This window comes from Oncorhynchus mykiss, chromosome 13 (assembly GCF_057628025.1).
Source record: "Oncorhynchus mykiss isolate SJ-2025 chromosome 13, ASM5762802v1, whole genome shotgun sequence".
Classification (NCBI taxonomy): Eukaryota; Metazoa; Chordata; class Actinopteri; order Salmoniformes; family Salmonidae; genus Oncorhynchus; species Oncorhynchus mykiss.
Window position 1 is genome coordinate 48,799,752 of NC_143034.1, and position 26,042 is coordinate 48,825,793.

Consider the following 26,042-nt stretch of genomic DNA (forward strand, 5'->3'; position numbering starts at 1 on the left):
AGCTAAACAGGGTTGGTACTGGTCAGTTCCTGGATGGGAGACCAGATGGTGTTGGAGGGCCAGTAGGAGTCACTCTTTCCTCTGGTCTAAAAAAATATCCCAATACCCAAGGGCAGTGATTGGGGACACTGCCCTGTGTAGGGTGCCGTCTTTCGGATGGGACGTTAAACGGGTGTCCTGACTCTCTGAGGTCATTAGAGATCCCATGGCACTTATCGTAGGGGTGTTAACCCTGGTGTCCTGGCTAAATTTGCAATCTGGCCCTCAAACCATCACGGTCACCTAATAATCCCCAGTTTACAATTGGCTCATTCATCCCCCTCCTCTCCCCTGTAACTATTCCCCAGGTTGTTGCTGCAAATGAGAACGTGTTCTCAGTCAACTTACCTGGTAAAATAATGAATACATTTAAAAAATGACTGGAATGGAATAAATGGAACGGTATTAAATACATCAAATATATGGAAACCACATGTTTGACTTTGTTCCATTTATCCTAGGAAACATAGTTGATGATTCTCAAATGTAGTCATGACAATAAAAATATTGAACAATGAAGGCTCTGATATACAGTGGGGCAAAAAAGTATTTAGTCAGCCACCAATTGTGCAAGTTCTCCCACTTAAAAAGATGAGAGAGGCCTGTAATTTTCAAGCAAGATTTCTGGCTCTCACAGACCTGTAACTTCTTCTTTAAGAGGCTCCTCTGTCCTCCACTCGTTACCTGTATTAATGGCACCTGTTTGAACTTGTTATCAGTATAAAAGACACCTGTCCACAACCTCAAACAGTCACACTCCAAACTCCACTATGGCCAAGACCAAAGGACACCAGAAACACAATTGTAGACCTGCACCAGGCTGGGATGACTGAATTTGCAATAGGTAAGCAGCTTGGTTTGAAGAAATCAACTGTGGGAGCAATTATTAGGCAATGGAAGACATACAAGACCACTGATAATCTCCCTCGATCTGGGGCTCCACGCAAGATCTCACCCCGTGGGGTCAATATGATCACAAGAACGGTGAGCAAAAATCCCAGAACCACACGGGGGGAACTAGTGAATAACCTAGAATAACTAGTGAATATACCATCAGTAACACACTACGCCGCCAGGCACTCAAATCCCGCAGTGCCAGACGTGTCCCCCTGCTTAAGCCAGTACATGTCCAGGCCCATCTGAAGTTTGCTAGACAGCATTTGGATGATCCAGAAGAAGATTGGGAGAATGTCATATGGTCAGATGAAACCAAAATATAACTTTTTGGTAAAAACTCAACTCGTCGTGTTTGGAGGACAAAGAATGCTGAGTTGCATCTAAAGAACACCATACCTACTGTGAAGCATGGGGGTAGAAACATAATGCTTTGGGGCTGTTTGTCTGCAAAGGGACCAGGACGACTGCTCTGTGTAAAGGAAAGAATGAATTGTATCGTGAGATTTTGGGTGAAAACCTTCTTCCATCAGCAAGGGCATTGAAGATGAAACGTGGCTGGGTCTTTCAGCATGACAATGATCCCAAACACACCGCCCGGGCAACGAAGGAGTGGCTTCGTAAGAAGCATTTCAAGGTCCTGGAGTGGCCTAGCCAGTCTCCAGATCTCAACCCCATAGAAAATCTTTGGAGGGAGTTGAAAGTCTGTGTTGCCCAGCAACAGCCCCAAAACATCACTGCCCTAGAGGAGATCTGCATGGAGGAATGGGCCAAAATACCAGCAACAGTGTGTGAAAACCTTGTGAAGACTTACAGAAAACGTTTGACTTCTGTCATTGCCAACAAAGGGTATATAACAAAGTATTGAGATAAACTTTTGTTATTGACCAAATACTTATTTTCCACCATAATTTGCAAATACATTCATTAAAAATCCTACAATGTGATTTTCTGGATAATTTTTTTTATCCTTTTGTCTGTCATAGTTGAAGTGTACCTATGATGAAAATTACAGGCCTCTCTCATCTTTTTAAGTGGGAGAACTTGCACAATTGGTGGCTGACTAAATACTTTTTTGCCCCACTGTATACACCCGTGTGCTATATTTACGCGTGAAATATAAGTAAAATGTTTAACATTGTGTAAGGAACTCATTTTACAACTATTGTTGAAAATGATGTTGTGCAGTGCTCCTTAGAAATGCAAGGGCTTTGACTCCAGTGGCACCTGAATGAAATGTGCTTGTTGGATCTAGTTGATTATTGAGGGCTACATCAAGATAAACACATGCTGACAAGAATAATAATTATCCTGTCTGACCAAATATGCATCATTTGATGAAAGGAAATATTTCATCATACCGCTACAAAGCCGAGATGTGATTGGAAGGAAAGGGCTGTCTGAGAATAGGTTATTTCCAATTTATGTCTTCATATCGGGTATACACTACCGGTATAAAGTTTCAGAACACCTACGCATTCGAGGGTTTTTCTTTATTTTTACTATTTTATACATTGTAGATTAATAGCGATGACATCAAAACAATGAAATAACACATACGGAATCATGTAGTAACAAAAAAAGTGTTAAACAAATCAAAATATATTTTAGATTCTTCAAAGTAGCCACCCTTTGCCTTGATGACAGCTTTGCACACTCTTGGCATTCTCTCAACCAGCTTCACCTGGAATGCTTTTACAACAGTTTTGAAGGAGTTCCCACATATGCTGAGCACTTGTTGGCTGCTTTTCATTCCCTCTGCGGTCCGACTCATTCCAAACCATCTCAATTTGGTTGAGGTCGGAGTATTGTGGAGGCCAGGTCATCTGATGCAGCACTCCATCACTCTCCTTCTACGGAAAATAGCTTTTACACAGCCTGGAGGTGTGTTGGGTCCTGTTGAAAAACAAATGATAGTCCCACTAAGGGCAAACCAGATGGGATAGCGTATTGCTGCAGAATTTTGTGGTAGCCATGCTGGTTAAGTGTGCTTTAAATTCTAAATAAATCACTGAATGTCACTAGCAAAACACCCCCACACCATCACACCTCCTCCTCCATGCTTTCCGGTGCGAAATATACATGCAGAGATCATCCATTCATCCACACCACATCTCACAAAGACACAGCGGTTGGAACCAAAAATGTCTAATTTGGGCTTTCCACTGGTATATTGTCCATTGCTCATGTTTAATGGGCCAAGCAAGTCTCTTCTTCTTATTGGTGTCCTTTAGTAGTGGTGTCTTTGCAGCAATTTGACCATGAAGGCCTGATTCACACAGACTCCTCTGAACAGTTGATGTTGAGATGTGTCTGATAATTGAACTCTGTGAAGTATTTATTTGGGCTGGCAACTCTAATGAACTTATCCTCTGCTGCAGAGGTAACTGTTGGTCTTCCATTCCTGTGGCGGTCCTCATGAGAGCCAGTTTCACCATAGCGGTTGATGGTTTTTGTGACTGCACTTAAAGAAACTTTCAAAGTTCTTGACTGACCTTCATGTCTTAAAGTAAAGATGGACTGTCGTTTCTCTTTGCTTATTTGAGCTAATCTTGCCTAATATGGACTTGGTCTTTTACCAAATAGGGCTATCGTCTGTATACCACCCCTACCTTGTCACAACAACTGACTGGTTCAAACGCACAACTTAACTTAAGAAGGCACACCTGTTAATTTAAATGCATTCCAGGTGACTACCTCATAATGCTGGTTAAGAGAATGCCAATAGTGTGCAAAGGTGTCATCAAGGCAAAGGGTGGTTATTTGAATTATCTCAAATCTCAAATATATTTTGATTTGTTTAATAATTTTTTGGCTACTAAACTCAGCAAAAAAAGAAACGTTCTCACACTGTCAACTGCGTTTATTTTCAGCAAACTTGACGTGTAAATATTTGTATGAACATAACCAGATTCAACAACAACTGAGACATAAACTGAACGATTTCCACAGACATGTGACTAGTAGAAATGGAATAATGTGTCCCTGAACAAAGGGTGGATCAAAATCAAAAACAACAGTCAGTATCTGGTGTGGCCACCAGCTGCATTAAGTACTGCAGTGCATCTCCTCCTCATGGACTGCACCAGATTTGTCAGTTCAGGCTGTTAGATGTTACCCCACTCTTCCACCAAGGCACCTGCAAGTTCCCAGCCATTTCTGGGGAGAATGGCCCTAGCCCTCACCCTCCAATCCAACAGGTTCCAGACGTGCTCAATGGGATTGAGATCCGGGCTCTTCGCTGGCCATGGCAGAACATTGACATTCCTGTCTTGCAGGAAATCCCGCCCAGAACAAGCAGTATGGCTGGTGGCATTGTCATGCTGGAGAGTTATGTCAGGATGAGCCTGCAGGAAGGGTACCACATGAGGGAGGAGGGTGTCTCCCCAGTAATGCACAGCATTGAGATTGCCTGCAATGACAACAAGCTCAGTCCAATGACGCTGTGACACACCGCCCCAGACCATGACGGACCCTCCACCTCCAAATCGATCCCGCTCCAGAATACAGGCCTCGGTGTAATACTCATTCCTTCGACGATAAACGCAAATCCGACAATCACCCCCGGTGAGACAAAACTGTGACTCATCAGTGAGGAGCACTTTTTTCCAGTCCTGTCTGGTCCAGCGACGGTGGGTTTGTGCCCATAGGCGACGTTGTACCGGTGATGTCTGGTGAGGACCTGCCTTACAACAGGCCTATAAGCCCTCAGTCCAGCCTCTCTCAGCCTATTGCGGACAGTCTGAGCACTTATGGAGGGATTGTGCGTTCCTGGCAGTTGTTGTTGCCATCCTGTACCTATCCCACAGGTGTGATGTTCGGATGTACCGATCCTGTGCAGGTGTTGTTACACATGGTCTGTCACTGTGAGGACGATCAGCTGTCTGTCCTGTCTCCCTGTAGCGCTGTCTTAGGCGTCTCACGGTACGGACATTGCAATTTATTGTCCTGGCCACATCTGCAGTCCTCATGCTTCCTTGCAGCATGCCTGGGGCAGGTTCACGCAGATGTGCAGGGACCCCGGGCATCTTTCTTTTTGTGTTTTTCAGAGTCAGTAGAAAGGCCTCTTTAGTGTCCTAAGTTTTCATAACTGTGACAATTGCCTACTTAAAGACCGTTCCACAGGTGCATGTTCATTAATTTTTTATGGTTAATTGAACAAGCATGGAAAAAAGGGTTTAAACCCTTTACAATGAAGATCTGTGAAGTTATTTAGATTTTTACGAATTACTTTTGAAAGACATGGTCCTGAAAAAGGGGCAGTTTACATGATTCCATATGTGTTAATTCATAGTTTTGATGTCTTCACTGTTATTCCACAATGTAGAAAATAGTATAAATAAAGAAAAACCCTTGAATGAGTAGGTGTTCTAAAACTTTTGACCGGTAGTGAATATTTAGGTGATAGTCCATGAAAACACAACACATGACTTTACAAAGCCAAGATGCACAATGTCAAAGATTCTGGACTGATATGCTTCTGACTGTCACATCTGGTCTTTTTACAAGGCACAATTATCGAACCTCACTGACGAACGAAAGCACTTGAGAGCGAGCTTCTTCTTTGGGGGAAGTAGTCCTGTGAAAAGCAGGTCAGGTTAAACAGGCTTTACTACAAGTCTTCATGAGGTCACTGAAGAAGTTGATGTGTGACCCTGCACATGACTCTACATACAGTACGCATCTTGCACAGACATACCATAAGGATCAGAGGATATGTGACAGAACACTAGCTAAGCTATCCTACTGGGAATAATACATTTAATTAGTGTTCACACAGCCCATGTTTTGGAGAGAGAGGGGGGGAAAAAACCTGGCTAGTCTTTTCTAGAGATATCCTTCTTCCCCATAATAAATCTGTCCACGTCTCCCATCCAAACAGCTCCAATATGCCAGGGAGAGAATTTACAGTGCATCTCTGATTTGTTTGCTGCTATTAATGGGGCAGTGAGGAAGGAAGTGGTCTGTGGCTGCCAGCGCAATATCTGACCTCTGAGAGTGCATTAAATCAAGCTATTAGGGGCCGCTGCAATAAAGAGGACAGCCAAGGAAGGCAGAGTGCTCTCTCCAAAACAAACATGCCCTAGCCAGACACAACACGAGGCTGGGATCACAACCTCAGGTTGGGCTGATACGGTTTTATAGGGGGTGCCTTGGTGACAGTCAGTCAATCCAGTGGGTTGTCAGTTCTGTTCGGGTGCAAGCCAAATAGATGAACCAGCACAGCGGGCAGCATTGTAGAATGTTAAGAAATGCATGGTTGATGCTGGGGCCAGGAGTTTTCCTAGCCACGTGACATTATTAGGAAATATTCCTGTCCCTATTGAAGCCCTATTGGAACGTGTTTCTGTATTAAAACATTAACTTTCCTTATAATAAAGAAATATATTATCATTGACAATTATTTTCATCTAGGAGTGGGCGAAGACGACTATTTGGTGTATCTTACACTTCCCCACATGCACAGGTCCACAGGCCTGACTGCATTTTAAATAATTGGGTCTGTGCCATAGGAGAAAAGAAATTACATTCATTATCACACCAGGACTGCTCTGGTGAGGTTCACACATTGACAGACCATGTGGTGGATTTTGCTGTGTCTTTCAGACTCAGATAATGGACAAGTCTGATAGAAAAAGGCCCTTGACTCGTGAAACAAAAGGAACTAAAATCGGGAAATGCCAGGGCCATGTCTGGCTCTGTGGGGCACCATTTATTTGAGTGGGGGGGGGGGGGGGGGGGGGGGGGGGGCATGCCCTTTCAATGTCAAGGTTTGTCTGAACACTATACTGTTTTTCACTGATATTCATTACCATACTCCTGTATTACTAGGGCTAGTTTTTGAATTTTGCCTTTCTAAAGACGCTGTCGCAATATGAAAACGTTACATTAACCTACCTTCTCTTTTCCTGTTCAAACTCGTGAGGATACGGCGGACAGATCATTTTGACTTACACTACAATAACCTAAACTCAACCTACACTTCAGCTGCAGTCTGACGGTGGCCTGAGTGAACTGGTTTGGGAGCAAGAAGCAGCATCCAGTATTTCAACCACACCTAAGGTGATTATACCAACATTTGAGACATTTACAAATAAACTGGTGCACTCAGTCAAGGAAAGACATCTATGATTCAATTGTGAATCGCATTTACGGTGGAATTTTTATGCACAGAAACTTTGCTATAGCAGAATGTGAACAACTCATCAAAAGACTATGGGCAAATCACCTGTCACAACAATTTAGAAACACGGTGCGGCTAATCTGAGTGTGAAGGCTCCCGGTGAGAGCTGTAGTCCAACGGAGCAGTTACGTTAAAACTACAAACGAAAAAATTCCCATCATGCACTGACGATGAAACACTTGAATACGGATAACTAGAACGTAGTAGAATGAAGACAATTGGGGAACAAATGCAGTTATCATTCAAGTTTAACCAAATGCCATACTGTATGGAAAATTCATGGAACATTTAATGAGATCTACAAAGACATTTTCCGCTTCACAATATTTATAGGAAAGCGCACAAAAAAAGCTACAAAACAAGAGATGATGCAAACCACTGTCTATATCGCATGAAAGGGAAAATAATTAGTTATAATTTTTTTAAAGTCACTCATAGTGTGGTAATATACACTGCTCAAAAAAATAAAGGGAACACTAAAATAACACATCCTAGATCTGAATGAAATATTCTTATTAAATACTTTTTTCTTTACATAGTTGAATGTGCTGACAACAAAATCACACAAAAATTATCAATGGAAATCAAATGTATCAACCCATGGAGGTTTGGATTTGGAGTGACACTCAAAATTAAAGTGGAAAACCACACTACAGGCTGATCCAACTTTGATGTAATGTCCTTAAAACAAGTCAAAATGAGGCTCAGTAGTGTGTGTGGCCTCCATGTGCCTGTATGACCTCCCTACAACGCCTGGGCATGCTCCTGATGAGGTGGCGGGTGGTCTCCTGAGGGATCTCCCCCAGACCTGGACTAAAGCATCCGCCAACTGCTGGACAGTCTGTGGTGTAACGTGGCGTTGGTGGATGGAGCGAGCCCAGGGCCAACCGCACCAGCATATGGTCTCACAAGGGGTCTGAGGATCTCATCTCGGCACCTAATGGCAGTCAAGCTACCTCTGGCGAGCACAGGGAGGGCTGTGCGGCCCCCCCAAAGAAATGCCACCCCACACCATGACTGACCCACCGCCAAACCAGTCATGCTGGAGGATGTTGCAGGCAGCAGAACGTTCTCCACGGCGTCTCCAGACTCTGTCACGTCTGTCACATGTGCTCAGTGTGAACCTGCTTTCATCTGTGAAGAGCACAAGGCGCCAGTGGCAAATTTGCCAATCTTGGTGTTCTCTGGCAAATGCCAAACGTCCTGCACGGTGTTGGGCTGTAAGCACAACCCCCACCTGTGGATGTCGGGCCCTCGTACCACCCTCATGGAGTCTGTTTCTGACCGTTTGAGCAGACACATGCACATTTGTGGCCTGCTGGAGGTCATTTTGCAGGGCTCTGGCAGTGCTCCTCCTGCTCCTCCTTGCACAAAGGCGGAGGTAGCGGTCTTGCTGCTGGGTTGTTGCCCTCCTACGGCCTCCTCCACGTCTCCAGATGTACTGGCCTGTCTCCTGGTAGCGTCTCCATGCTCTGGACACTATGCTGACAGACACAGCAAACCTTCTTGTCACAGCTCGCATTGATGTGCCATCCTGGATGAGCTGCACTACCTGAGCCACTTGTGTGGGTTGTAGACTCCGTCTCATGCTACCACTAGAGTGAAAGCACCGCCAGCATTCAAAAGTGACCAAAACATCAGCCAGGAAGCATAGGAACTGAGAAGTGGCCTGTGGTTACCACCTGCAGAACCACTCCTTTATTGGGGGTGTCTTGCTAATTTCCACCTGTTGTCTATTCCATTTGCATGTGAAATTTATTGTCAATCAGTGTTGCTTCCTAAGTGGACAGTTTGATTCCACAGAAGTGTGATTGACTTGGAGTTACATTGTGTTGTTTAAGTGTTCCCTTTATTTTTTTGAGCAGTGTATATAAAACACTGTAAAATCACACTTTTGACTGCACTAGGCTTTTAAGAGTGTTAGTCTCTTCATCTATGGGTGGTACCGTGGGATGTCTATCGCCTTTTTAGTTTGACTTTGGACATTCACTCGTCTCGAACGCACAACAACACACACCCCTCTCGCAGCTTTAGAATTGGGTTAGCCCAACAGACAGGCGAGAAGGAGAGTGATCATATTACACCTGGAGTAGCCTATAAGAGAAAATGCCTCAGTTCTAAAAAATGTACTTCAATAACATCCGCTAGAATGCAGATCGACCCATCAAGCAGCCAATGGCTGGCTGAGTGAACTAACCAAACACAGCGTCTTTGTTTTGATCGGATTCTGCCATGAGCAACCATCAGTGGTTTGTAGGCAGTTTTCAGTGTTTTACACTGTCTTGCCACCACAAACCAAAAATCTACTGAAAGGAAAAACATCAAATGGGTGTGTTTGTGTCGATCCATCTGTGTGGAGGGAAGGAGCCAGCTAAGTGAGTCCCAACTATTAAATAGCATGAAGAAACACATGCAACATTAGTAGCAAGACAAATTTAACTATCTGTTATTAAACACAAGGTGTAAATTCCTTCCTCTTGCATCGCACTGTTGGTTAACTAATTATTATGCAACATTAACTTTGAAACCCTGAAGCGTTTGTTGAGTTTACCCAAGGTGCAGTGAGTACGTGTTTAGCCCTGTAAAAAGTGGGTTTATTACAGCACAGATCTAACAGCGAGTGATTCAGCGTGAGGCTGAGACGACGCAGAGCCAGAGGCTGCTGGGATTGCTTCATTTATATTCCACTGATTGCATCAGAAAATTGTGAGACTGTTAATTGGAGACAATGTGGCCAGAAATAGATACGGAGAGACATGTGACTACAACAATGGCATCAAAGATAATATTTAGCTAAAAGCCGGTGTTAGTGATGACAGCAACAACCCTACCATGCTGTTCTACAGAATTATATACCTTTAATCATTAGGAAAATACTAGCCCTCACAAGTATCCCCCCAAATAAACTTCAGTCGGGTTAGATATGCCCAATTAACCTTCCGTTGGCACGTCAACGTTTCGAATTAAGAAGCAATTGTTATTGCAAATGCACCCTTGCATCCATCTGAGGACATGTTGACAAAGCTTTCATTTATGACCGATTCCCCAGCCCAGCGAGCATGGCCCCAGCGTGACGTTGATTAGGTGGCTTGTACGAAATAAGCTTGAGAGGCCCATTTCACCGCAAACCTGTATTCATTTAGTTCTGCAGATTTATACTGGCCTGCTATCTCGGCAAGAAAATCCAGCATGACATGAGTGAAATTTGCCCTTTTGAAAAGAGGGTTAATCTTTCTTTCTTTCCCACTGGAACCTCAAATCTCACTGTGGCCAGCATGCCTCCAATGACCTGGGGGCCACAGCCAGTAAATTAAATAAAATAAACCCATTAGTTACAGCACTGTTACCTTCTCACCTCTGCCCAGATGCGCTTTCATGGTAAGTTGTCCCATCATGAAAAAAAACAAGGGACTCGGTATAGGATTGTGATGCCAAAGTCACCTTGACTGCAAAGACAGGGTGGTCTGTCCTCAATGTTCATCACAAAGATCAATTAAAATAGCCTGTTTTGCAATACAGGACGAGACCAATATGAAGGTAAATGTATGCTTATTTAAAAATCAATTCATACTTAACATTCTCCCTCCTCGAGTCATGCAGATGTGAAACAAACTGGAGGTCGATGGGAGTGGAAGGAGACCGTGAGTAGAGTCATCCCAGGCATACTGAAAATGATCGGGATGAATAACCAAGTGTAGCTCACATATCCAAAGATAAACCTCAGACAAAAAGAGAGTATAATCCTGCTATAGCCCTGGGTAGGCATGTTTTCACTCCTATCTTTTCTTCCTGCTCTGAAACATATCTTGTGAATAGCTAACCGATCGCTGCAGCTGTGCATAGTCTATCGGTAAATAGCCCACCCAATTTTACCTACCTCATCCCCATACTGTTTTTGTTTATTTACTTTTCTGCTCTTTTGCACACCAATATCTCTACCTGTACATGACCATCTGATCATTTATCACTCCAGTGTTAATCTGCAAAATTGTAATTATTCGCCTACCTCCTCATGCCTTTTGCACACAATGTATATATACTCTCTTTTTTTTCTACTGTGTTATTGACTTGTTAATTGTTTACTCCATGTGTAACTCTGTGTTGTCTGTTCACACTGCTATGCTTTATCTTGGCCAGGTCGCAGTTGCAAATGAGAACTTGTTCTCAACTAGCCTACCTGGTTAAATAAAAGTGAAATTAAAATTTAAAAAAAAATATATACTGTAACTACAGTTTGGCATCTATCTTTTTTTGGAACGATACAAAGCTAAATACAAAGCTAAATCCTGACATTCAACAGACAAACAAGGCCATGGGGAAATGTAATTGTACCTGTGATATCTGACTGTGTACCCCTTTGTACCCCCCATACATAAAGGATTATGGGATACGTTTTCTTTTAAACACACAAGCATCTTCAAACGTGATTTCACTGAAACACATTTCCTTGTGTGTTGCCCTGCACACGTGTGTGGCTGAGCATGTTACAGGCATAAAGAAAAACTCTCAGCCACATTAGCTAAGAGTTGGCTTCACATGGTTGGGAGGAGCTAATTGCCCCATTAAAACAGGAAGAGCACGTTAACTTGCAACTAAATCTCTAATCCCAATAATCCAAATTATCCAGGAAAAACAATCACCTTCTGATACACCAATTAGTAATTAGCATAATCCCTAAAAGCAGCCTTTTGCATTTCATCGGCTTAGACCAAGTCTCAAAGGAGCTTGGCACAATGCCACAGCCTCTATATTAAAATCACTTCCACCAGCCTATACAGAGAATAGAGGACAGCATTCTCATGGTGGAGGTCTGCTTGATAAAGTCTTCTTGATACAGATGGTTGAAACTCGAAAAACCTAAATACTTATAAAAGGGTTTCTATAAACACAACTCCCAATGAAGATGTCCTACTTGAAAGTCCCAATCAACATGGAAAGGGAAAGGGGGATATCTAGTCAGTTGTACAACTGAATGCATTCAACTGAAATGTGTCTTCCCCATTTAACCCATCCCCTCTGAATCAGAATACCATCTCAATGTAAGGACTGTGTTGTGCGTAGTTTACACGTCTAATACTCAGCTCCTTCATTGTTTCACACTGTGCTAAAATATTCTAGCGGAATACCCCATGGTGATTTCAGGCAAAGAAAGAGCATGAATAAATAAACAACATAAAGCGATGAGAAACTTCAAAGGCAATGGGGCAATCGCAGCAAACAAGCTCCTGGAAGCCAATGAATGTGTTTGTCTTTGTTTGTGACAGTGACTCAGGGGTGTAAACAGAGGAATTAGCTCACACCTCCGGAGTCTCAGCACATCGCACTGCCATAATTGAATTAAGCCTGTCAAGATTGTTGTGAGCTGTGGATGGCGTCAGTGGCGCGAGGTGCACGTGGGCTCACAGGACACCTGTATATTTCTATAGCTAGAACTGCCTTTTCATTCTGCTCTGTTCTTTAGCAAGTCCTTGAAAAAAAAATGACAATTGCTTTCCATGTCATCCCAGACTATATCTCAAAGGTAATTCCTACATCTTGATACGGCCAAGCTGCTGTATTTCCGATGAATAAGCTCTGTGTGTAACATGTCATGGGCATGCAGGCGGAATAATGCTACTGGTGGAGCATGGAGGGAGAAGTTATGATTTCCACTCTCCCCACATCCCTCAGCTTAACACACTCCTGGAGTACATGTCAGGTCACGGCCACATATTTGAAACATGCTCCCAACAGCCCTTGCGTGACGTCTTGGCTCCATGGCCAGCCCTGTCAGAGAGAACCCTGCTCTGACTGAACCAATGCATCAGCTTGCTTTTGGGTTTGTGTCATGAGACTGCATCACTCACAACCGATAAGGGGCATGTATGCACAGCACCAAGTGCTCCAGGAGAGGCGAAAGGAAAATTGGAATCTTGACCAGTATGATTGACATGCTTATTTGTCCCAAAAGGAAGTCTTATTCAGAGAGATTTAAAGACGGCTGTAAAGCAGCATTCTTGCCGAATGGAATCATTGTTCCTTCTGACTAGAAGCACATCACGGCAATTCTGCGGCAAGTAAATAATCCCTGGGAGATAGGAATCCTTTCAAGCTTAAAATGATTTGTGCTTATACTTTATTTTTGGTCCAAAATAAATCATTTAACAGGCGAGACTGGGGCTGTCATTTTCAGGCAATCCATCTATGACATGGAACTGAAATAGGGGTCTAAGAATTCCCTGTTTTCCCATTGGCGATGGAATGGAAAAAAACGCAAGGAAGAATTCCATCCAGTTCTGTTTTGACAGACACAAACCTAAAGGGAGGCTGAGCCTTGATGGCAACCATGCCCCAATGCCAATTCATTGTGTTGGCAAATTGAATCAGCAAATTAAATTCTAAGCTCAAGTAAAGTCAACTTTACTGGAATTGGAGAATGATCACTTTAGGTGTTTGGTTGTAGCTTTGTCCATGACACGGAATAGGAAATGAATGTCAAAGAGAGAGGGTAAGGTATTGCATGTGAATAGCAAGAAGAAGCTGGGGTAGAATGAAAATGTCTGCACCAACCCACTGCCAGAGTGATTTGTCCTCTCTCTAAGCCACAAAGGATGCAGCAGTATTACTTCTTTCATAATTATAGTGTCACAATAGAAATAGACCCAGATAACCCCCCAAGGCTGACCCTAGAGTAACACAAAACAAATTTAATCCACATTCTCCCAACAGAAAACACTGATTCCATTGCAGAATAAAAAATCCCAGGCAGTGCAATACTGTGTGGATGGAGTTCATGACTAAACTTATTTTGATAATACCTGCTGATATTGTTTAACTGGAAAGATAAAGTGTTGTGAATTGTTCCCACAGTTCCGCTGTAAAGACATACACATAAGATAGCTATACACACCTAAATATCTAGCTAGTAGACATTTAGCTAGCTAGCTACCTAGCTCACACCTCAGGTACAGTTGAAGTCGGAAGTTTACATACACCTTAGCCAAATACATTTAAACTCAGTTTTTCACAATTCCTGACATTTAATCCTAGTAAAAATGCCCTGTCTTAGGTTAGTTAGGATCACCATTTTATTTTAAGAATGTGAAATGTCAGAATAATAGTTGAGAGAATTATTTATTTCAGCTTTTATTTCTTTCATCACATTCCCAGTGGGTCAGAAGTTTGCATACATTCAAATAGTACTTGGTAGCATTGCCTTTAAATTGTTTAAATTTGGTCAAACGTTTTGTGTAGCCTTCCACAAGCTTCCCACAATAAGTTGGGTGAATTTTGTCCCATTCCTCCTGACAGAGCTGGTGTAACTGAGTCAGGTTTGTAGGCCTCCTTGCTCACACAGGCTTTTTCAGTTCTGCCCACACATTTTCAATAGGATTGAGGTCTTTGCTGTCCTTAAGCCATTTTGCCACAACTTTGGAAGTATGCTTTGGGTCATTGTCTATTTGGAAGACCCCTTTGTGACCAGGCTTTAACTTCCTGACTGATGTCTTGAGATGTTGCTTCAATTTATCCACATAATTTTCCTACCTCATGATGCCATCTATTTTGTGAAGTGCACCAGTCCCTCCTGCGGCAAAGCACCCCCACAACATGATGCTGCCACCCCGTGCTTCAAGGTTGGGATGGTGTTCTTCGGCTTGCAAGCCTCCCCCATTCTCCTCCAAACATAACGATGGTCATTATGGCCGAACAGTTCTATTTTTGTTTCATCACACCAGAGGATATTTCTCCAAAAAGTACAATCTTTGTCCCCATGTGCAGTTACTAACCCTAGTCTGGCTTTTTCATGGTGGTTTTGGAGCAGTGGCTTCTTCCTTGCTGAGCAGCCTTTCAGGTTATGTCGATATAGGACTCATTTTACTGTGGATATAGATACTTTTGTACTTGTTTCCTCCAGCATCTTCACAAGGTCCTTTGCTATTGTTCTGGGATTGATTTAGCACTTTTCTCACCAAAGTACGTTCATCTCTAGGAGACAGAATGCGTCTCCTTCCTGAGCGGTATGACGGCTGCGTGGTCCCATGGTGTTTATACTTGCGTACTACAGATGTGGTACCTTCAGTCGTTTGGAAATTGTTCCCAAGGATGAACCAGACTTGTGGAAGTCTACATTTTTTTTCTGAGATCTTGGCTGATTTCTTTTGATTTTCCCATGATGTTAAGCAAAGATCACTGAGTTTGAAGGTAGGCCTTGAAATACATCCACAGGTACACCTCCAATTGACTCAAATGATGTCAATGAGCCTATTAGAAGCTTCTAAAGCCATGACATCATTTTCTGGAATTTTCCAAACTGTTTAAAGGCACAATGAAATTAGTGTATGTAAACTTCTGGCCCATTGGAATTGTGATACAGTGAATTAATTATAAGTGAAATAATCTGTCTGTAAAACATTTTTGAAAAATGATGTAGATGTCCTAACCGACTTTCCACAAATTTCTTGTTAACAAACTATAGTTTTGGCGTGGTTGAAAAATGACTTTTAATGAGTGTATGTAAACTTCCGACTTCAACTGTATCGTGCATGTGATTATACACGAGTAAATGGCTACACAAACCTGCCATTCACAGTTGTAGGAACTTGCTACAGAGTGAGTTACATTTGGCTTTTTAAGTGTCATCCAGTATCCATATTTATACAGACTGACAGTAATTGGTGGTGCAGCAATCTGAAGGTTCTGATTATTCTCCTTCATAAACTCATGTTTAACAGCCAGACAGAGATGACACAAAGGCTTTCTGGCGGGAAGGTACCGTCTGTGTCATAGCGCTGTGCCATGTCTGCATCCAGTCAAAGTTATTGGAATGGGAAATAAATATGTTTCTGTTGAGGACACTGGTGGAATCTCTGCGCTCTGTGGTGCTTGGGAGTTTAATCAAGTGGAAAAGGGGAGGGGGGATGTTGAGACCAACCTGACTGCAGCGGTCCACTCTCTTGACAGGCACTGGGGCATGCTATTAATTAAAAAGTTTAATTCCACGACTGCCGCGTTGGCATCCAAGTACCCAGAGGTGCGTCCTTGCGAGCCTTGGCGCCATCTTATCAGGCATAGACAGATTCCGGCTTGCCGGGGAGGAGCGGAGGACGTGAAGGCGCTGCAGGAGCAGCAACACAGGCCCAGCTGGAAGATGGAGGGATGGCATCCAGCCTGCTGCTCAGGGATCAGGCCCACCTCCCTCCATCCCATCTCCCCGCTGACTGGAGTCACGGGCCCCTAGTCTGGTGGCAAGACTCAGGGAGCTGAGCCGTGGAGCGGCATGCTGAGGTGGGAGCGGAGGGGTAAACAAGGGATAAACACAGGATTTAGACTCTCTGATGCTACTCTCAGCAGTAGATCGCTGTCTCCGACACACACTTCCTGTCAGAGGGTCCTGTCTTACTACACTGAAGGGTGCGGATAAAGCTGGGGCTGGAATTCATGCTATTCTCCTCAGAGTCCCCCCGGGCCTGCAGCAGTGCAAAGACATGGTGCTCTGACATGGTCTCTACACTACTAGCATTTTGTATTTACTGAAAAAGAAGAAGCAGCAAACTGGAAATTCTTTCGTTAAGCTTTGTCCACCATTCATTGGGAAACAGAGCCTCGATGAAAAAGTAGATAAAAGAATGAGAGCACTTCATTGCAAGGCCTTGGCAGAGCGTAGAGCCTGCACTGTGTGGGCTTCTGAGCTGTGTAGGTCCCTATTGATCAGAATGCATTACAACTCACACAAAGAGAGAAAGTCCTTGGTGATGGCAAGGCTGATTCTTTGGCATCTTTTTTAAAGGCCACCTCATATAAAAGCCAGCAGGCAGCAACCAAGACCTCCGCCTGAGGTGAAATAGCTTGGGGAAGGAGAGCACATTCAAAACACCATTCTGCACGTTATAAGCACCCCTGTAATTTCACATTATTGTTTGTCATCTTGTGCAACACAGGGCCATATCCTTGCAAAGGTACAAAACAGCTGAAAAGATTTACAGTCCCATTGCCTCAGCTTTTATCGCTTACAAGGTCCAAGTATCATTCTCCCGACACAATGATAAAGTGCTCGGAGACCTCAGAGCCGCTTCAGAGCTATGCATCTCATTGACAACTCACACAATATGATCAGCATAGTAGTACAACCCAGATAATCTTCCTGGGGAAATCAATTGCATCACAAGCAATAGAGTTGTTCCTAAATACCAGCTCAATGAATCGTCTGCTGTTTTGCAGCACCCATTTAAACCCGAGATAGGCTTCCAGGCAACGGCGTGATTCTTCTAATGATGGTATAGCTATTATGACCCGACACACAGAAAGAATGACCTGCTGGTTAAAGACTATAGCTTCCCTTCACAAGCGGTAAGGAGTTTAACAAGGCATAAGGTCCTCCACCGGCAAGCCTTTTAAACATTGTGTAACCAGATGTGTAACCCAGGTAAAAACAGATGTCACCGAGGTGCTGCATCATATTTCATGAACAAGAAGATGAACTTACTCCCTGTGAAATATATGCCCAGCGGATGGGGTATAAAAAATATGTTTTCACTTGATATTTTCTACCAGATGAATTCTGTATGCGTACCGGGATTCTGGAGCACCGTATAACTGTGGCAAGCACAGAATAGCTCTCTCAGTGCACACCTCTTCAGGCTGTGCATTTGTACTGGATTCTTTTAAGTCTTTTACAACGGTACCACATTCATCCTCTGCCAGTGTCTAACTCTTCAAGCCATCACAAAGTATGAAACTGGCCACCGCTGCACAACCAAATTGATTCAGCGCATGTGATGACATTATCAGACTCAACCTCGGAAGCCAACGTTAAATGGTTGTGATCATGATTTCAGTCATAGGATTAGGCACACAGCCTACACAGTAGGCCTGCACACAGCCTACACAGTAGGCCTGCACACAGAAAAAAATCCACAAAAATGACATGCTTTGTCTGTAGCATCAGGACGTGGGCAGATCACATAGCTCTGAGTGTAACTTTTTTTCTCCCTTGTCACACTACAACACTGTTCAAATTTGGCAGACAGAATAGACACATTTCTATATCGTCCCCATGGGTGTAAAAAACACTGCTACCCGATACTTACATTTCTGCATACGTCATCCTGAGGTTAACATTACTCAGAGGATGAAACGCGGAAATAAATGTTAAGAGCGCTTAAGGGATTTGGTTGGCTCAGGGGCACTAAAACACACAAGCACACTTTGGTGTTATTTATGTAAGCCTGTCATCTTGTCGTCTAATGAGCCTGACACCGAAAGCGTAATGAAACGTCTCACATTAACACGGGCTAAATGAACAGCCAACAGCCGAGGACAGAGGAGAGCATAGCTCCCATCCACACTGCAATGAGTTGAGGCAGATGGTCCCCTGTATACCCAAAGCCCCAAGCCACTGTACTAGACTGGGTTCACAGGCGGCACAGCACCTCATCCCTCTGGGCACAAGCATGGAGTCAGGGACTCTGTGTACTACTGGTTGGCTTCCTTTTCATTATCTGCTCACCGAGTCCATTTGAAATCCAGCATCCCCCTGGTTGGTCAGACCATCATCTTGCTAGATGCTGGCACTTTATTGAGCGAGTGCCACTGTCAAACGGAGGGACGGACGAACCCTCAAACAGACTGTGGTTTAATGCCATGATTGTTTATCTTTTAAAAACAGGAAGAAAAAAATCACAATGGATGCCGTGAGATGTGCAGTGTCGGATAACAAATAGAAAAAAACCTGACTGGGTGATGAACCTGACTGGGTGATGAACCTGACTGGGTGATGAACCTGACTGGGTGATGAACCTGACTGGGTGATGAACCTGACTGGGTGATGAACCTGACTGGGGGAATCTTTACCTTGAATGTATTGCATGTGAGAAGACATGGATGGCACAACACTCAGGATCAGTAGAAAAACATCTGGATTAGTTGATCAAAATGATGATCTCTCTACCCCCATGCAGTCATAGAGCAAACGCCTGGCAATATGGCTTTTAGATAGATAGACTTAAATAGGCCTTTAGCTACATGCATTTGGTTTCAGCTCTGTGTCAGATTAAATAGCTTTAAAATGACTTCTTTTTCACAATTCCTCCAATATATTCTGAATCAGATATGGATCTTGGTGAGCGCAGAATGTTTTCATTTTGTTATCAAGCTACGGGACTTTTTTTCTGCAATGGTGGGGGGGGGGAAATGGTGGATATTACAAAGCATTTGCTAAATAAACTCAATATTACATAGTTGGGAACTAGCGATTATCAGATGGAAATACACTTGGAAATACATTTTGTCTAAATGAGACAAGATTGTCTATATTTGTGACACTATCAGAACATGTGGTACAGTATGAATACTAACTCGACATCACATCCCAAACCCAGAGTACACTGCTAAAGTACCAGGCCTGTTGCACAGGGGCAGTTCTGAACACTATAGAAAGGTAATACCACAACTGTAGGTGGGATCTGAGTATTGTTCCAACGAATGCACTCGCATGAACACCTGGTCGACTGAATAGTTTGCCTATTGCTGCATGCTATGTTCATATACATGCATACTGTGATAAAACATTGTATATTATTGTAAAACTAGGTTCACCGTACTTCAGAAGCACTGATCAACTGTTTTTATTGTTGGATGTAAAACAAGTGGGGATATTTTACTAGACTAGAAACATTTTTTAAGCCGAATTACTTGGCAGATATCCAATCTAATAGGTAGGCAATTTTTTAAGCAGTTGTTTTTTTATTATGATTAGGATTATTATGATTATAATGAATAATGACATTGATAGTGGTATAGGCCGACGTATTATTATTAGTGGTAATCTAATGGATTTGAAATATGAACAAATCTAGACTATCTACCAACACATGGTTTATGTTATGTGGGGTAATGAGACCTCTGAACCAGATAGGGTTATTAAGTGAGAGTGGATGCGCGCACCTGTACCAATCCAGCCCTTTCTCGTAGTTCCTGTCGAAGAAATGCGGCTCATTCCCAACGGCTCTGATATCGGGATGGACCCTCAAAGCTTCGAGCAGAGCCCTGGTGCCTCCTTTCTTCACCCCAATTATAATGGCTTGGGGTAATTTTTTCACCCCATAATCCGAGGTGCAGTTCACCCTGAGTTCGTTGTCCGTGGTGCTGAATTCCTGGTGCTCCCTCTCCAGAGCGGGAGATTGATACACCGCGGCAGTTTTAGTCGGAGCCGCCTGATTCCTAACCCAATCCAATGTTCTTTGCTCGGTCTCCACATTATCTTTGACAGTGGAAATTGCAACCGTTTGCTCGGCGGCGGCGGCAGTAACCTCTATCAGCTCCTCATCCAAATAGCCCTGGGGTGAGGTGGAATAAAGTTTCTCCCTTAATGTTACGAAAGTTGTCTCCTCCGTGACCAGCCTCCCTTGGTACACGTAGTTCTCTTGCAAGGGGAACTGTAACGAGTTGTAACAGCTCATCAAGCTATAGAACAAGTAGGTGACAGAAAGGGAGAGGGTGAACATGAATAAAATTTTCCTGGGCACTTTAGAGGTAAAAACCGAAGTGCTGGACCAAAATGCCATCTCTGATAGCAGTGATCCTCTCAAAGAAGTGGCCAGACATGTTTCCACTCCAATACTTGCATGGACACTCAACAACAATAATCTGTCACTATCAGCATTGCTCCATTTGAAAATGTGAGTAGTTGAACCACTCCAGCATACCCCCAATTCGCATGGTTATAAGGATACAGGAAATAGATCGTTAAAATTCCGAAAGAATATCGCGTCCCTTTTTTGAGTAGCCTATTGATTTCTTATTCCAACGCTGACAGCCAATGTCACCGTTTATTGGACTGAATTTGCAGATTAGAAAGCCTGCGGTCTGGCGTCCTTCCAAATGAGCAGCCTGGTTTGAAACCAGCAGCCTGGTTTGAAATGGGCAGTGTGATGGACGAAGTCTTGGTAAGAAAAAAGGGAACGCCAAAGTGTTTGAAGTAGTGTGCAAAGCACGTCTTCATCCCGACACACTGACGGCCAATTACAAATCCGGTGGATCTTCCCAACAAGGGTGAAAAAACTGCCACACATTGGACCTCTCACTGCTAACTTTGTGAAGTAGAAAGTGAACAACCTTTGCATAAATATTAATTGACTGCGCTCTCTCAGTGGCCAGGAATGTTGTTTGCTGTCCTAATGCCTTCTGTTGATTGGTAGATACGATGTGCGCATCAACTGTGTGAGCTCTCCCGCACCGAAGCACTATTGTATTAGTAGGAGCACCACAAGCTCAATAAGTGAACACCCACTTTTCGCAATCGGTGCCAGAGTGTAGGAAACCCAATGAGACGTCAGATACGACAGCCAGATAGCACTGAGATGGCATTGGGAAGGCGGGATGACTATTCCTCCTCCTCCTTTTTCTATGCTTTATGATTAGCAAAGATATTGCTGGATGAATGTAAGGGTGAGTAGGGAAAAGTAGTGCCCTGTATGCACTTAAGAATACATCTTAAAGATAATTTGCCCAACTAATGTAGGCTACATCTGACTTGCCTCAAATGATTTACTGAATAAAATGCGTCATAATAATAATAATAATTATTATTATTATTCTACGACTACTACTACTACTACAACTACTACTAAATAAGTATTCTTCAAGCAGCTCATGGCTGCTCCCTACTGGTGTTCTCTGGAACATTGCAATAATTGTAACCGTGATCTTGGGAGATTTTACACAAGAAGGTAGGAGGGGTGGTTGAAGAATAGATCAATATTTTTTTCGATGGAAATTATGTGTGATAAAAATCGTCCTTTCACTCCACCAATTCACATCAAAGAGGTTGTTGCTTCTCATGCATGCTGGCCTGATACAAAGGAGGGTTAGATGACAGTGCTAGAGAGTGCAATGTAAGTGAGCTGGAATGGACACTAGGCTGTGTAGCCTTACTGAGGTATTTTGCATTGAAGATACTTATGTAGGGAGAACATATCTATACCACATTTATTACACAAGGTGACAGTCAGTATTGTTCTCTGAATTGAAAAATGTTGACACATTTGACTTATGCCCCTTTGGGAGGTAAAGTAAGAGATTCTAGATTGTGAGCCACTGAGATATGTCTCCTTTTATTAGAGAGTCTCATTCATCATACTCCTCAAACACACCAGAAATATCTGCACCACAGCAATGCCTGGACAACAATAAATGGAGGGCTCATCGCTCTCAAAGCAGAATGGCAGGGGTCATTTTACAGCATCTGGAAGTATGAGAGAATATGCTTATTTGGCCAATTTTCTCTTCCCATCACATCTCTAAGATCGTGTAACCAGCAGTTTGGCAAATCAAACAGTGGCTGAAATTACTGAGCAAGGAGGAAAAATGGTTAGACTAAAGATATTTTATTGCCAAAAACGCAATAATCCTGGAGTAGTGAACAAAAAAATCAAAGTACGGCTCTTTTGTGTTAGACCCATGGCCTCCCACAGGACAGGAAATGCTGAACAATCCAATAGGACATCTCTTACACAGAGAAAGGCAGATAAATCACACCCTTCCTTTTTTTTCTTAGCAGCTGTAGTACATACTGTACAGCCACTTCAGCATACAAGTATGTTTTGTTATAGTATCGTTATGTAAAGGTAACTGCCAAAAATAATGGAAACACTTGAGTAAACGAGGGATACAAAGTCTATTGAAAGCAGGTGCTTCCACACAGGTGTGGTTCCTGAGTTAATTAAGCAATTAACATCCCATCATGCTTAGGGTCATGTATAAAAACGCTGGACTGGCCATTATTTTGGCTACCATTGCTATGCCCCCATAGGATGACAATGCCCCCATCCACAGGGTACGAGTGGCCACTGAATGGTTTGATGAGTATGAGCAGCACCTTGGACAGCGTTTTCAAACTGTTTTCAACAAAACACCAAATTATGGAATTTATTGTGAGAGAATGGTGTCCCTCCAATAAAGTTCCAGAAACATGTAAAATCTATGCCAAGGTGCAGCATTAAAACTGTTCTCATTCAATCAATCAAATTCATTTATAAAGCCCTTCTTACATCAGCTGATGTCACAAAGTGCTGTACAGAAACCCAGCATAAACCCCAAACAGCAAGCAATGCAGGTTTAGAAGCACGGTGGCTAGGGAAAAACTCCCTAGAAAGGTCAAAACGTAGGAGGAAACCTAGAGAGGAACCAGGCTATGAGGGGTGGCCAGTCCTCTTCTGGCTGTGCCGGGTGGAGATTATAACAGAACATGACCAAGATGTTCAAATGTTCATAGATGACCAGCAGGGTCAGATAATACAGTTTTTCTCAATTGCTAAAACACAATTTCTGAAAATTGCTCCATTTCCTGAAAACATTCAACACAAAACCTAATCTTCAAGCACTATTTACATAACCTCTGACTCCTCTCGCAAAATGAAACATTCGCCTCAAAACAGCTTTACCTGTGTTGAAAGTCAAACACTGCTCTCAAATCATAAACAAAGTGATCAAAATGATATACACTTTCAAGCAGTCAGTAAACAATACACCGTAAAATAGAAAACACATTGTTCAAAACATACAATTCTCAGGGACAAGTACATTTTTTATCTAAAAAAATATTCATTTTTTTCCGGAATTGTCTTTGATGAATGAAAACATGTTCTATCCTAGTAGCTCAAAGTCTATCAGAAATTACTACTCTGTTTTGCTCTTTGCAATTTTGTGTTTTGTTTTTCCTCCTCCTTGTACCCCTATTTTTACAGTACTGTACCCTGCATCTCACAAACTTGTCCTTTGTCTCTGTGATACTGTAATTCTTGTTCTTTGTCGATATGAACCTGCAACCAGTCAAAATCTATTGAGCAGTCAGTACTGTTACAGTTTTTCTCAGTCGCTTTGGTGCACTTTTCACATCATCCCTAACATGTGCAAAATAATAAGTGCATTTCTCAGAACAATTTGTACAAACTGCAATATACAATAGATATGTTTCTAAAGCTAGTCAGTCACTAAAAATCCTTAGTACATCTCTCAAAAGTGAATATTCATGCCAATGATCATGTCAGTGTCATCAGAATGATAAGTCATTGAGTCATTGTTCACGAACAAGGTCTTCAAAATGTTTAGGCATGTTGTCAATGTAACTGTGTACTTTGACAGTATTACCTGATGTAAACTTAGGCTGCAGTTTGGATGACAGTTACTGTATTGAAAATGCACAAGGCTGCACTTCTATGGCATATATCAATTTCAACAGTACTATTTACATATTACTGTATGTGGGTTATTGATTGAAAGAGACTGGACAACCCAAGGGGCACAAAGGAAAAAAAAAAAAATTAGAAAAAAACACAGGAAACCACCCCTAAGGCACAACTTTGCCCGCAGCACTGTTGTGCTGTCTCTACACATTCAGACGTTCCTTTCTGTCGGCCCACATATTCTCATCCACATCACACCGGATATTTTCCCTTCCAATGCAACGTGGAAAGAATATTTTGGAATGCCTTATCCATCCTCTGCAGGCGTCTACTGTGATGTCCTCACATGCTGCATCCATTGCAGCCAGCAGGGTCATCTGTGTGTGTGGCTGATGATCGTACACCTTCCACCTCCATGCTGAAAATAACTCCTCAATTGGGTTAAGGAATGGTGAATAAGGTGGGAGGAATTCTATGAGCATCCTCGGGTGGGTCACAAACCATTGCCTTATGATGTTTGATCGATGGAAACTCACATTATCACAAATGACCACATACTTTGGCAAATTATCTCTAAACAGACCCCTCTCATCATCAGGGATGAGAGCCCTGTAGAGAGTCTCTAAAAAGTTGAGTAGATGCTGGGTGTTGTATGGCCCTATAAGGGGGATATGGGTTAGGACACCATGCTCCGAAATAGCAGCACACATGGTGATATTTCCTCCCCGTTGGCCTGGCAAATCCACAGTAGCTGTGAACGATGATATTCCGACCCCGCCTTCTGCATTTGGTCAGGTTGAAGCCAGCCTCATCCACGTATACAAAGTTGCGAGAGGGTTCACTTGATTCCAACTCCATTATACGCTATATCCCAGAACAGACAGTTGAATTTGTTTTGGTAAGGAAGAGTGACATAAAATGTACATATATTGCATGTTCCTTCCACAGCAATGGAAATGTGTGCAGTTTATGCTTACTGTCCTATGTATCACTATAAAATGTTGCTGTGAAGTAGTTACATAGATATATGTTTTACCTGTACATACGGGTACCGTAGCTCCTTAACTCTGTCCTCATTCCTTTGGAATGGTACACGGTACAGCTGTTTCATACTCATCTGGTTTCTATGCAGCACCCTGTCGATGGTTGAGATGCTAACCGTATGGATGTTTTCAAAGACATCGTTGTCTTCTATAATGGTCCTTTGTATTTCCCTGAGTCTCATGGCATTGTTTGCTCGGACCATGGTGCAAATAGCCTCCTCCTGTTGAGGTGTGAAAAGGCGTCCTCTGCCACCGGTTTGAGGTAATCTTGCAGTCCTATGTGTGGAAAAATGCAGTGATGCATCGCACACTTTCACATAGACAAAAACTATGCGAACACACATTTTACTGTAAAACATACAGGTGGGTGCATGTAAGATGCAGTATGTATGTGCATAGAGTATATTTCTGTATGCTGTGAAATACAAGTGGACTACTGTAATATGAAGCATTGTAGGAAGTATACAGTATACTGCTTATATACAGTAACAGTGCACTGTACATTGGTGGACATACCTGTTCTCTCTTCGAAACGTTTGAACTATTGAGGACACGGTTGATCTCCCAATATTCGGCTGCACCCTTCGACCCGCCTCAGCCATTGTAAGGCCATGATTGACAACATGGTCTACAATAGTGGCCCTTATGTCATCAGATATGCGCCTATGTCCTCTTCTGCCTCTTCCTCTGTTTTGCCTTCCACCACGCATCCTTGCTCCTCTT

General features: G+C 42.9%; 1 protein-coding gene across 1 annotated transcript in view; it reads right to left on the reverse strand.

The window, feature by feature from the left end:
- LOC110486320 (heparan sulfate glucosamine 3-O-sulfotransferase 4) overlaps positions 1-21,381 on the reverse strand; it is an 87,748-nt gene extending 66,367 nt beyond the window's left edge. The window contains exon 1 of the mRNA XM_021557832.3: positions 20,039-21,381. Coding sequence (XP_021413507.2) covers positions 20,039-20,658 — 620 coding nt within the window. The 5' untranslated portion in view covers positions 20,659-21,381. The remainder of the gene's footprint in view (positions 1-20,038) is intronic.
- Between the last annotated feature and the right edge of the window lie 4,661 nt (positions 21,382-26,042).